The sequence below is a fragment of the Anastrepha obliqua genome, chromosome 2 (assembly GCF_027943255.1).
Source record: "Anastrepha obliqua isolate idAnaObli1 chromosome 2, idAnaObli1_1.0, whole genome shotgun sequence".
Lineage (NCBI taxonomy): Eukaryota > Metazoa > Arthropoda > Insecta > Diptera > Tephritidae > Anastrepha > Anastrepha obliqua.
Window position 1 is genome coordinate 65,517,084 of NC_072893.1, and position 12,898 is coordinate 65,529,981.

General features: G+C 42.0%; 1 protein-coding gene across 2 annotated transcripts; it reads left to right on the plus strand.

The window, feature by feature from the left end:
- The first annotated feature begins 4,842 nt into the window (after window positions 1–4,842).
- On the plus strand, window positions 4,843–12,882 carry LOC129238912 (protein stoned-A). Of its 2 annotated transcripts, XM_054874140.1 has the most exons (4): window positions 4,843–4,986; window positions 5,590–5,819; window positions 10,187–11,500; window positions 11,560–12,882. In XM_054874140.1, the coding sequence occupies exons 3-4, from the start codon at window positions 10,216–10,218 to the stop codon at window positions 12,867–12,869; spliced, it is 2,595 nt and encodes an 864-aa protein (XP_054730115.1). In that variant the 5' UTR covers window positions 4,843–4,986; window positions 5,590–5,819; window positions 10,187–10,215; the 3' UTR covers window positions 12,870–12,882. The 2 variants fall into 2 exon arrangements, with proteins under 2 accessions (XP_054730115.1, XP_054730116.1); XM_054874141.1 differs by lacking the exon at window positions 5,590–5,819.
- Window positions 12,883–12,898: the final 16 nt, after the last annotated feature.

Consider the following 12,898-nt stretch of genomic DNA (forward strand, 5'->3'; position numbering starts at 1 on the left):
GAAACCTTAGAACACATTCTGTGCGTCTGTCCGGCATTACTAAAAACGCGTTTAAAATGCCTGCGAGCCCCATTGTTTGAGGGTATGGAGGACGTCTCAAAAACGGATCCCCCAGCTCTGCTTAGATTCGCCAAGAGCGCTGACATCCTACATGATGCCTACTTTCAGTATTCATAAAGGTCGGTCTCCATCTGGTATCGCTAGGGACCAAAAGGTCTATGCGTGGCTTATTGCCAACCAGGCTAACCTAAGCTAATCTACCATGACTCCCTACTTATAAAAAAAAAAAATATGTGTTTAGATCATGACACTCTGCTTAAGGGGGGAAGCTGGTCTAGAATTTTGAAAAAATCGAAAAATTTTTTTTTGTCTTAAAAGGTGCTTTAGGGTCTTAGAAATAATATACCAAATGAGGGATGCCAGCAAAAATGTCTAAATGCCCAAATTTTTCATTCGACGGCAGTGCCTCGCAGGTATGCCCCGAACGCTACTTACAACTTTAAACGCGTTTTTCTCGAAATCACTTTTTTTAAACTGGCCGAAGACATAACTCGAACAAATCTTTACCGATTCTTACGAAATTTTGACAATACATTCGAAATACCTTTCTCCGGAGACGTACGTAGGATTTTTTATTTATATTACATAGTTTTTTTTTTTAATCAACAATTTTATGTCGTTCTTTATAGTGAAAATTGAAACTTTTTGTTCAAACGTGCACCATCTCGCGAAAAAACAAAATATCGAAAAAATCCTACGTACGTCTCTTTCTGTTGTTATATAGAAACTAAAAAAAATTTATTTTTTGATCCAGGACAAAAATTAAGGAGTTTACGTCTTCGGCAATGGACCCACTAGAAAAAAAGGCGCCTTAGGAGAACTGCTGGACAGCGGCCATTTTGAAATTAATTCAGACGAAAAATTTTGTATTTGTACCATGAAAGCTATATTATTAAACCTATTTCACAGATTTTCGATTTATTCCTTTGTTGAGCCAAAATAAATTCATAAAATATGCCCATTTTTTGCGCTCTAGACCAGCTTCCCCCCTTAAAGTAAAATAGTGAAAAAAAGTGAATTCACACAAAACATGCGTGATCACTTATGCTCATACAGGTAAGTGTGCCAGTTAGAAACGCCAAGGGCAGTCAGCTCGTCGTCGATTTGGTATTTCCAGCTCGCATGTATTTATTGGAACTGCTATGAACATCTCGAGGAGCTTGTCTGGGCTGATGATATATGCCTTCTCTCCATCAAACACACCGACATGCAGGATAAATTTGACGATCTGTCTTTAACCTCATTGAGTGCAGGCCCATGAAAATTGTATCCTCTAGATTTTAAATGGTGATCAAATTGAGAACGTTGACACCTTTGCCTACTTGGGTAGTATCATTGCCGCTGAAGATAGTGCGAAACTAGACGTTATATCTAGAATAAATAAAGTGAAGCACAGCTCCGAGTCATCTGGTCTTCGAACATCCTCAGCCTACATACAAAATTACGAATCTTTAAGACAAATGTACTATCCGTAGTCTTGTATGGATCGGAAACCTGGCTCACAAATAACTGGGTCGAAAACAAAATTCAAAGCTGTGTGAACAGATGTTTTCGCAGGATATTGAAGATCTGTACAAGAGGTGCAAAATTCAGCCGGTAGCTAATATAAAACTGCGAAAGTGGAGGTAGATTGGCCATACGCTTCGTAAGGACGCAAATGAAATCTCTCGTCAAGCATTGGATTGAAATCCACAACGTGCTCACAAGGTTGGCCCTCCAAAAATACCTTGGAGGAGAACCGTCCAGAAGAAAGTTGAAACGTCAGGAAAAACTTGGAACGAAATCAAGCTCCTTGCAAAAAATAGAACCAGATGTGGGTGTTTTACTGAGGCCCTATGCTCCAGTAGGAGAAACAGGAATCGTTGATGATGATGATGTCTCCCCTAAGGACTTTAGGCCAATCAGTCTCTTATCTTTCTTGCTGAAAACCCTTGAGAGATCTATTGACTTGCACATAAGAAGCGGATTTCTTCGGGGTCGGCTGCCGCATACCCAATATGTTTATTGCAAGGTTAGATCGGTGGAATATGTAAAAGAGATTGAGGAGTCTCTATATCAGAAACAGTTTGTCTTTGAGCGCCTTCCTCGATATTGGGAGGCTTTAAAAAACGTCCTCTCAGAGGCAATCGTTAAGTCTCTGGGCAAACTGGGGGTCGCAACCAACCATACAAGATTTATCTACAGATTACAAGATTTATCTAGCGGCAGAATAGTCGGCGCAGAGTGGGGTGGCATTTCTATCTGCGGGCAGATGAGTAGGGGCACTTTGCAAGGTGGTGTTCTCTCCCCATTTATCTGGGTTGTTGCTGTGAATGTCTTGCTGGAGCAGCTGGCGAGAAGGGGCTGCAGGGTGTTTACCTACTCGGATGACGTGGCACTAATTGTTAGATGAAAATTTGTGGATACTCTGTACGATTTGATGCAGGGATATCTGAACGTAGTTGTTAGATGGGCAACGGATTCCGGCCTGTCGGTGAATCCTCATAAGACGACTGGTCCTATTACGAGGAAATATATAATACCCAGAACTCAACTTCCCTCAGTAGGGGGCACTCCTCTGATGCTTTCTGACAAGAAGAAGTACCTCGATATTATCGTTGACAGTATGCTTACATGGAAGCCCAATATTGAGGAGAGCGGCAAGGAAGGCAGCAGTCGCCTTGTATGAGTGCAATGGCGCAATTGGCAAAAGATAGGGCCTTTCGCCTAGAGCTGTTTTTATTAGCCAATCTTGTTGTATGCCCCAATCAGGCAGAGGGGTTCGGGCTATAGGCTCAACCCCACTTCTGGGCACTCAAGCGTCCTTAGAAACTTTGAGTTCATATCCCTGTCAATGGATCAATGTATACCTTTTCTTAGTTCAACCGAAATTTTCTCCATTGACATTCAATCAAGAGAAGAGTGGACGGGGACCTACACTTGGAGACAGGCCCTGGTGAAATTGTTCACGGATGGATCGAAGTTGAAAGAAATGGTTGGTGGAGGCTTTTTTTGCGAAGAGCTCCCCGTCAGACTCAAATTCAGATTACCGGACCACTACAGTGTGTTCCAGGCAGAGGTAGCCGCAATCAAGGAAGCAACTGTTTGGCTGCTCACAGGCGTACTAATAGTCAAGAAAGTAAGTATTTAATCCGACAGCCAAGCAGCAATTAGAGCCCTCGGGTCAGTGACAGTGCATTCAAAACTGGTCATGGTATGCCTGGCCCCACTTTCGATTACATCTGAATTCTTTGACATACGCCCCATCTGGGTTCTTTGTCACTGCGACATTGCGGGAAACTGTGAGTCGGATAAGCTGGCCTGACAAGGGACATGTGAGGTGATTTCCCCGCGAAGGGAGAGATTTGGGATCTCCCTGACTAACTGCGGTCTGTTCCTGGAAAGATGGGCTTCGCGCTAATTCAGCGAGCGCTGGGAAAGTACTCCAACTTGTAAGGTCGCGAAGCCCTTCTGGAAACGTGTGGATCGGGGTCTGTCGAGCGAGCTTCTGAGGTTGACAAAATGTCAGTTCTCGAACCTCGTGGGTTTTCTCACAAACACTATCCATTTTGCGTCGAACGTATGGAGATGAGGAGGAATCATCTTAGCACCTTCTTCTTTGCTGCCCTGCCCTCGTGGGGCTAAGATCTAGGCATCTTGACCCTTACATCTTTGTTCCGCCTGCTGATACTGCTTCCTGGTGGCCAATCTAGGACTCAAATTCTCGTATGAAAGGTTGGTCAAATAAACTCTATCGTTTTGGGAGTTTACGAATTGCTCAATTTGAAAAAGTCGCTTCTTCACTTTTTGAACCATTTCACTTGACGTTGTAGTCTTTTGAGGACCACCTCCATGACGTTTCGCGATGCTACCAGTATCATTGTAACGAGTAATGGTCCGATAACTAAAAACATTATTTATTTTAAGGTGCTCGAGCTCACGAACAATGGCTGGTTGTGATTTTCCAACCAAATATAACGCAATCACACGATTACATTTGAAATCCATTACTGATTTTCTTTTTTCGCATTTACTCTCGGCAAAATGCCTCCGCGCACTTGCAAACAGTACTCTTAACTGTCATTTAGCCAACTAACAGACAGCTTATGCGCGTGCATCAGCATCGCGAGCGGTCTGAAGTTGGTTGCACTTCGAGACCCGCCGGACCCTGTTTATCGGCCCAGTAGCTTAATAAACACTTGAGAGAAAGGAAATGCGCTTACCGCCACCACAAAGTACTTATAAAGTTAGAGGTTAGTTAAGAAACAGGATCTTAGTCAATAAATTTTTGTTGTGTAACTCGAGAAAACCCGTAAAATACATAGAAAAAGCAACCCTGTTATTTGACATTTGGTGTTACATGACACCTCAAGCACTACGAGAACTAAATAGAGAATCATGCATTTCTCTACAAAAAATATTTGCGACTGCGCATTGCAACAATCATACAAAAGTTAATATATGACAAATACACGTAACATTTTTAAAATACACAAATTCACCACACGCACAAAGCACTTTTTCTCAACAGAAAATTTATACAAAGCAGGTCCATTGGATAAATGTTAGAAATGAAATTCTTGTCGTGACTTCAAATCCTCTAAAATCGTACAAAATTCAAACACATTTCAAGTAGTCAATACTTAGATATTCGCTGAGTAACTTTGTCTGAAGCTTGAGCCATAGCTTTCGACGGTTAGCACACTCTAAGCTCGCTAAGGAGTCTTGCACAAAGCGCATTGTGGTGCGTGTGAAATTTCGCGATTTTGCTCGTCATTCAGTCAAAGTTTTCCCGATATTGCGTGCACTACGACAACCTCGACCGAGACGTGCTACAAAGGCAGTGTGAAAAAAGTGTAAAAATAAATTTCATTTTCATCTAAAAGAAAGCTAAACGATTTGAAAATATTCGATTATAAGTCATTTTATCAGTAAGCGTTGAGAGACGTAAGTTGAACAATTTCCTGCAAAGTTAAATTGAAGAAACTTTGAAGAAATTGGAAAAATTGTGTGGAGGAATACATTTTTTCCTTGGTTTTCTACACTCCTTACATACCCAAAGGATTTCTATTTCCTGCTGATTTCAGTTATTTATTTTTACTCTTATTGTTTTTCTTTTTGTTTGGAATTCAATTTATTGATTTTATTTTGTGAAAGACCGATATAATTTCCTTTTAAATTTATTGTCTTGAATCCCTTAGATATTCATTTGAAAACCTTTGCCAAATATAATAAAAAAAAATTCCCTTACACATCCCTATGCAGCAGTAGCAGTGTGTATGTGTGCTCGTGAGTGTAAAAATCGATTTTCCCCTCTGTCGTGGGCTGTAGCGAATCCCGAGTGTAGATTTCCATGTACCCATCCGTGGTCGAGTATCATTTTTGTCCGATGCTTTTTTAACACTTTTCCCCATAACTGGTTACATACATACATATTTATTTTCTGTATATGTTGTATTCTCCCTGCAATATTGATGGCCGAGCTACTGTCAGTGGCGGCCAATGCTAGTGGTGGAAAAAGTGTTTATGTGTTGTATAAATATTTGTCAGTGCACGATGGTGAATTTGACTGAATTGGAGAAAATTCTGAGCTTTACCATGGTCATCGAAATGTGTTGGTGTTGGTAGGCTAACGGCTTCCGTAAAAAAAAGACAAAAAAAAAGAACGAGTGAAAAAAAAACAAATTTATGAAGGAAGTTGGCAAATGTCAAAATCATTCTAAATAAATTGGGAGAGTAATAAGTAAAATGGACAAGTGTGTTTGAGGTCAACGGGAATGGTGAGTCATAAAGTCATTATAGCGGTATACAAAACCAATATAAACGAATTCTGTAGAATAAATTTAACTCCTTAAATATAATCGAATGCTTGTACAAATAAATGCCGACATATGTATGTAGCTAAGTGTAAGTCGCAGTTCATGAAAGTCTCAGTTAAAGCTGTCATCAAATATTTATACTTATGTTTTGTATGTGAGCATACATATACATAGGTATGTATACAATCATACTTATATGTATGTGTGTTTGAGTTAGCAAATTCAGATTTTCAATGCATTTCAAACTCTTGAAGGAGACGAGGCGTAGATAAAGTCGAATGAAGGCTAAGTTCAATTTTAGTTCAAGGTCAGCTTAAGATTGTTTAAGTTTTTCTTTGGTTGTTTCTTTATACATATACATACATACATGTATACAATGCACTCACTTATGCAGCATAAGTGTAATTGCTTTTATTGAACATTAACAATCGTCGAAAGGACATGTCTTGAGTGGTTATGTAAATCTAAAAAATAGACATGCACGCATACATACACACGTACAGTGCCACAGAGTTATGAATATTGAAATAAATATTACTAAATAAAGAAAACGAAAATTAAAATCTGCCTTCTTTCAAATTAGTATATATTTGCAACGACAGCCAAGGGGCAATTAGGGCCTTCGGCTCGTAATTTGTGCGTTCGAAATTAGTCGAGGAATGCCTGACCTCTCTCTCGATTGCAGCTAAATACTTCGATATTAGGCTCATTTGGTCACTGCGGTATAGAGGGATGATGAGCTGGCTAGACAAGGGACCCTGGGGCCGTTTTCATTACAAAACGATAGGATTGGGGTTCCCTTCAGAGCCTGTGGTCTACTCTTGGAAAGATGAGCCTCGCGTCAACTCGGCGAGCGCTGGGGTAATGTGCAAACGTGTAAAGTCGCGAGATCCTTCTGTCTCCGGGTAGTTCGGGGGCGATTGAGGTAACTTCTAAGGCCGCAGCTTTCGAATTTGTTAGGTATCCTCTCCGAATATTGTTCGTTGGGTGTCCATGCGATGAGATTTGGGATTTCTTCACGTCCTTTCTACAGAAGCTGTCTGGAGCATGAGGTGGAATCATTTCAGCACCTTCTTCTTAGCTGCCCTGCTCTCATCGGGCAAATACTTTGACATCTGAGCTCTCGCTTTTTTGCTACACTTGCAGATACTACGGGCTTAAGTATCACACACCTGCTGAAACCCATCAGTAGCTTGAAGCGGTTAATACGAACGTAATTAGCCACAGTTGGTCGTCAACCTCTAATCCAAAACCCCTTCTACTTATTTGGTTGTTTTCCTTCTGTTAGAATATGGCTTGGAATCCGGTTCAAGATTTTTTGTTCTCAAAAGTGGAAGACCGGAAAATCTTTGGTTGTATTTTTGCTATCAAATGAGATTTTGTAAGAAAAATTACAGAAATCCTTCCCATTTAAATCTTAGGGCACAAAATCCAATGCTGTTGGCACCGAGCTCATCAGATTTAATAAATACAGGGCCCGCCATCTATCGTTACGGATTTGAACTATGTATTATTTGAAGAATGGTAACACTTAGCTGTCATCTGATTTGACAGAAAATTAGTTTTATTCTTCCGCTGAACGAAAATGGTTGTGTATACGCTCAAAGAACGCTGGGAAATATTGCGACATTCTTTGAAAATCATGGTAATATTGCAGAATGTGTACGAAAATTACGTACGGCAATGGGAAGAAGAAAAGCACCGAATGAAACTGATATCGTTTGGCCGCCTCGGAGCTGCGATTTGAGGCCGTTGGATTATTATCTTTGGGGTGCCGTCAAAGACCAGTGTTATGCTAACAAACTAGCAACAATTGATGCACTGAAGACCAACATACGCGATGTCATAGCTGAAATACAGCCGCATACAATCGAAAATGTGTTCAAAAATTGGACCGATCGTATGGGATAGTGCATGGCTAGCCAAGGCAGCCATATGAATGAAGTTGTATTCCATCATTAATCGGAAGGATTGTACTTCAAAATAAAAAAAACAGTTTGGAAAAATATTGAGTAGTTTCTTTTTTGCAGCATTTTTAATTCCGTAAAGTTATATGGCGGACCCTTTATATTAGCGTCGTTCATAGCGGTAGCACTAACCAGAAGATGAGGAGAATGTTTAGAAAAGAAAATGAGAACGAAGGTTCCTAAATCTTAGCCCTGCAAAATCTGGACAACTAAGAAGTAGATCCAGAGGTGACGTTCACCCGCCCTCTACTGAAATTATATTGTGTCTTACAGCAAGAACTCTGACAGAGGAGACTGTCTGGTTAAATGCCTCCACTTAATAGAAAGAGTTGCAGTTTAGGTTAATTCGAAAACTCTCTCAATCGCCTTTGATCATTATTTAGCTAGAAAAGAATTGGCAACATTAAATGTAAGCTTATTGATTCAGTGTTAGGTAAGCTCACTTAGGACCCACCACTCTGACGGTACATCGCATGCAGTCATAATTTTTGTCCCGGGAAACCTCCGAAGCCTGAGAAACCTGGCTAGCTGGTTTGTTCATTAGCCACACAATTCCCATATGAACTTGATAGGGCAGTATTCAAATGCGACCGAAAGAGACGCGTAATACTGTTCGACTAATATCTGGTGCACTCACAGTGAGCCCCGCTTGTTATTTACCTACAATAATTACTTACTTTCTTATTTAATAGTTCGTAACAACCCGTTACCGAGTTTCAGCCTGTCGAATAATGTCTCGCCAGGTATCTCTGCATCCCGCACACCCCTTCCAGTTTCTTAAGCCAATCAATTTGGCTCCGGACAATTTGGCACAGTTTGCCGGACACGAGGTCATCCGCTTCACCATCGACCGCCAGCCACTGCAGGCTGACTCGTTTGACTATGTCAACATCTCCATAAAGCTCTTACTGCTCGTGGTTCATTCGAATGCGATAATCGTCATCAACGCGAACAGGACCAAAAACCTTGCGAAGTACTTTCCTCTCGAAAACTCCAAGAGCGGCTGTATCTGATTGCTAAAAAGTAAATGCGTGGAAAATGAAATATAAAAGAAGGTTGACTCCTTCAATACTTCACATAATGCGGGTGTATTCTTTGGTTCTTGTAAACTCTGGCCTAGCGCAGAGCTCCTCGAACGGGTAAACAAAATATGGCTGGCAAAACCCAATATTAGGATAGCTCATTAGAACGCAACGTGAGATCAATGGATCGCTCTTTCATTCTTACCGTAGGCCGGAAGAATAAATTTAAAAAAATGGGGATCTCCTGTTACCATATGTCTCTACCAAACCTTCTCGAAAATTTCGAGCTCTCTGGAAGCAGTTTCATTGTGTATCGGTTTTACATGTTACAAGATCGCACTCAATCCTTGATGGTAACAAAAATGAACCAATTCCAGACGCCTGGTCTAGAACAGAGTAAGCAAAAGCTGGCCGGCAAAACCTAATATTAGACAGCACGATAGAACACAACGTGAGATCAATGGATCGCCCTTTCATTTGTATCGGTCATTGTGTATCGCTTTTAGATGTCCAAAGCTCGCACTCAACCCTTGATGGTAGCAAAAATTATCCAATTCGAGTCGCCGTAAGTAAGTGCATACGTTCAATCCCATCAGTGATGAATTCGAAGTTTTGGAGAGCGCGTAGTCCAAATGACGCATGTACTCCACCACTTAATTGCGGTCCGTTAGCAGTAGAAGGGTTAGTCCGCAGTGTCTCTCTGATTTCAATAACTTCAACTCTTTTTTACTCTCTCGAGCTGCTTACCCAATCTAGCCTTGTGCAGAGGGCTTCACTAGAAAAGGACTCCATACCAAATTTCAAGCTTAACGTGAAAATATGTTAGATGTCTTCGCCATTTGGGCGAAGGGGAAGCCTGGTTGGTTGATCGAAGTGGTGATTAATCCAAAATCCAACTAGCGCTTCCGCACTATTTTGTTGCCACATCTTCGTTACCAACTTCTCTAAAGGTTGTTTTACAGCATGACTATATCCAGTCTGTGGGGTTTAAGAACCTTATTAGGTTGTCGACATCTAAGTCGGGTAGTTGTTCCAGACTCTCGACGAAAAAGTACAGACGGATTTTAATAAAAAAAATATCCAAATTCGGTGGCACTGTATCGAATTTACACACATACGTACATACACGTGTATTCTCATGAGCCTAAACAAGTTTCACATTTTCTCTAAATATTACCTATAATCAAAATGCTTTGATATCCTGTTATACGAGTATATGTGCATTCACACATACATTCATAGTTTTACAAGAATGTTGTAATATACAGCAATAACAAAACTAGCTTCCTTTACTTTCAGTGGTTCACAATCTAAAAGTTCCCTATTCACTTGTTTTCAGACCGACATCGATGTCTCCGTAATTAGAGAATGCTTAAGTTACCAAAAGGCTTAAAAAAGAAAAAGAAGAAGTCGAAAAAGGATAAAGAGCTCTTCACCGAAGAGGAACTCGAGCAGTATAAACGTGAGTTACGAGCCAAACAGGAGGCAGCCGCTGCTAAATCGGACGCTGGTGAATCGGACGCAGCATCAGACGTTGAGGGTTTAGCACCAACTGCTGCATCCACTTCGACCTCTGCACCGGCGCCAACAGAAGCTACAGAGGGTAGCGCGGCCACAAGTGGTAACGGCGCTGCAGCGCCAGCAGTAGCTGCAAAGAACGCCGCCGAGGACGAAGAGTGGGCCAAATTTAAGGCTCTTACATCGGGTGTTGATTCTATACTTCATAAAACTCAGGACGAGCTAGATCGCATCAAAAAGGAATCTTTCTATCAACGCTTGCCATCAGCAGCGGAGAAGAAGCGTCTCGAGGAAGAGGAAGCAGCTCGCCGTGAGGCGGAGCGCTTAGAGGAGGAGCGCCGTAAGGCTGCTGAAATCGAAGCACAGCGCGACAAATTAGCTGAAGCCGTTGTTGAGCTATCAGAATCTGAAGGTGAACAGGACGAAGAAGTCGATGACATCTTTGCTACCGACTATATAGAAGCAATAACTAGAGGTGAAGTACAGTTAGCTGTTGTACCCGAGTCGCCGGTATTAGAATTTGACGACGGTCCGGATCCTTTCGATACTGCGTATGCGGAAAAGGTTATTGTCGGCGCCGATAAAGCAAAGGGTAATAAGAAACTTGTGAGTCTTGGTGCAGCAGTTGAAGTCCTTTCAGGACGTGTAGATCGTGAGCACGCTCTTGCGCTTGCTAAACCAAAACGTAAGCTACGAAAGGGTATACAAAATTTGCTTCTAAGTGAAAGTATCGATCTTGCCGACCAAGAGGTTGAAATAAGTGTTGCGGAACCGGAAAAGAATTTACTCGATGTGTTAGACGATGATGTGCCAGAGTCAGATGCACCTATTGATTTAAGTGTTTCACTACATTTGCATTTGATACAACACAAAAAACCAGAAGAAGAGGAGGAAGAAGCTGAAGCTGATAGCGGTATACCGGATTTTTCGGAATTCGATGCACTTAAAGACGATGATGATGATGAGTTTGCTGAATTAGCAGCTGAATCCTTGACAAAGAAAGACGAAGTAAAAGTAATCACTCAGATACCACTTCCGCAGCCGGAAGTACTTTCGGAAGTTTTAGACGCTGATTGGGCAGAATTTGAACAAGTAGCCGAGGAACAAACTGGAGTTGTAGGAGAGGACGGCAAAGGTCTTTTGCTAAATTCTTACTATCCTTATTTCTATGACATTTATATTACTTTTTTTCAGTTAAACCAGCACGCCCTCCTCCACCGGCTCGACCTGCCAGTGGTCCGCATATCGTAGCTGGTGCTATTTATGTGAGTGACGACGAATACGATAACGCTGACGACGACCCGTTTAACACTGCATACGCTGAGCAAGTTATAAAAAAGACTACCGTACTAGAGGAGGACGACGATTTTGATCCTCGTGCCGAGGAGAAAGCAGGACCGCCCGTCAAGCCTCCACCACCAGCTGCGAGCTTACTATCACAACCAACACGAGATCTTTTGGGTGGCAGTGCCACCGACTTATCTAAGGTTGGTCCTGCCCCTATAGTACCTACTCAAGAAGCCGAAGAAGACGCTGCTGACTTTGATCCATTCGACACCTCAGCTGTCAGTGCAATCGTTCAGCCCAAGGCGACTGAGTTGAAGTTCTTAGAACGAGAACTTTTGCCTGAAACTAATCTCAAACACTCACTTAGTGATCCCGACTTTGATCCACGCGCAGAAGAGCCGACTCCAGCTGTAACAACTGCGAGAGCACCGGCGCCTACACGGCCGGCACCACCTGTTCAAATACAAAATAATAACAAGACTGTTGACTTTGACACTGCTCGTCGCAAGTCTTCCTTAAGTTTGAACATTCAGTCAAAAAGCGTCGGCTTTTTAGTTCCCTCACAAGACTTACTCGGGGCTGCGAATGACGGTCAAGGCAACAAGAAGCCATTGACACCATATTACGCACCTAGTGGAGCCACAGCGAAAATTTGTGAAAATAAAGAGTCTGAAGACCCATTCGACACATCGTATGTACCAGAAACAAAGCCTTCTCAGGTTGAACTGAAACATCTCGAACGTGATCTATTAGAAAAAAGTACACTTAAACATAGTCTATCCGATCCCGATTTCGATCCACGTGCGCCACCCACACCGGTGCCGGCAGAAGAGCTATTGACTGTAAGAGAAAACATAAAAGCAAAAGTGTTAACGCCATCACAGGAGAGTAAAGATATACCAGACGATAGTTGTGAGTACATAGATCCTTTCGATACATCGATTGCGTCTAACCTACAACCAGGCAGGGCAGAGCTTAAGCTTTTGGAAAGTGAACTTTTGCCTGCCACAGTACCAGAAATCACCACTGGTGTGCTTGATACTCAGACAGACGCACAAGAGCTAGGTCTGGGCGACAAGGTGTTGACGCCTTCTGTTCCTGTGAAGCAAATTACACTCCCCGAAGAAGTTGATCCATTCGATACTTCAATTGCAGAGAACTTAGCACCAGGCGCTACAGAAATTAAGTTGTTAGAGAGCGAGCTTATTGAGCGCTAATTTCGAAACTATCGTAAATCTCAAGAGCT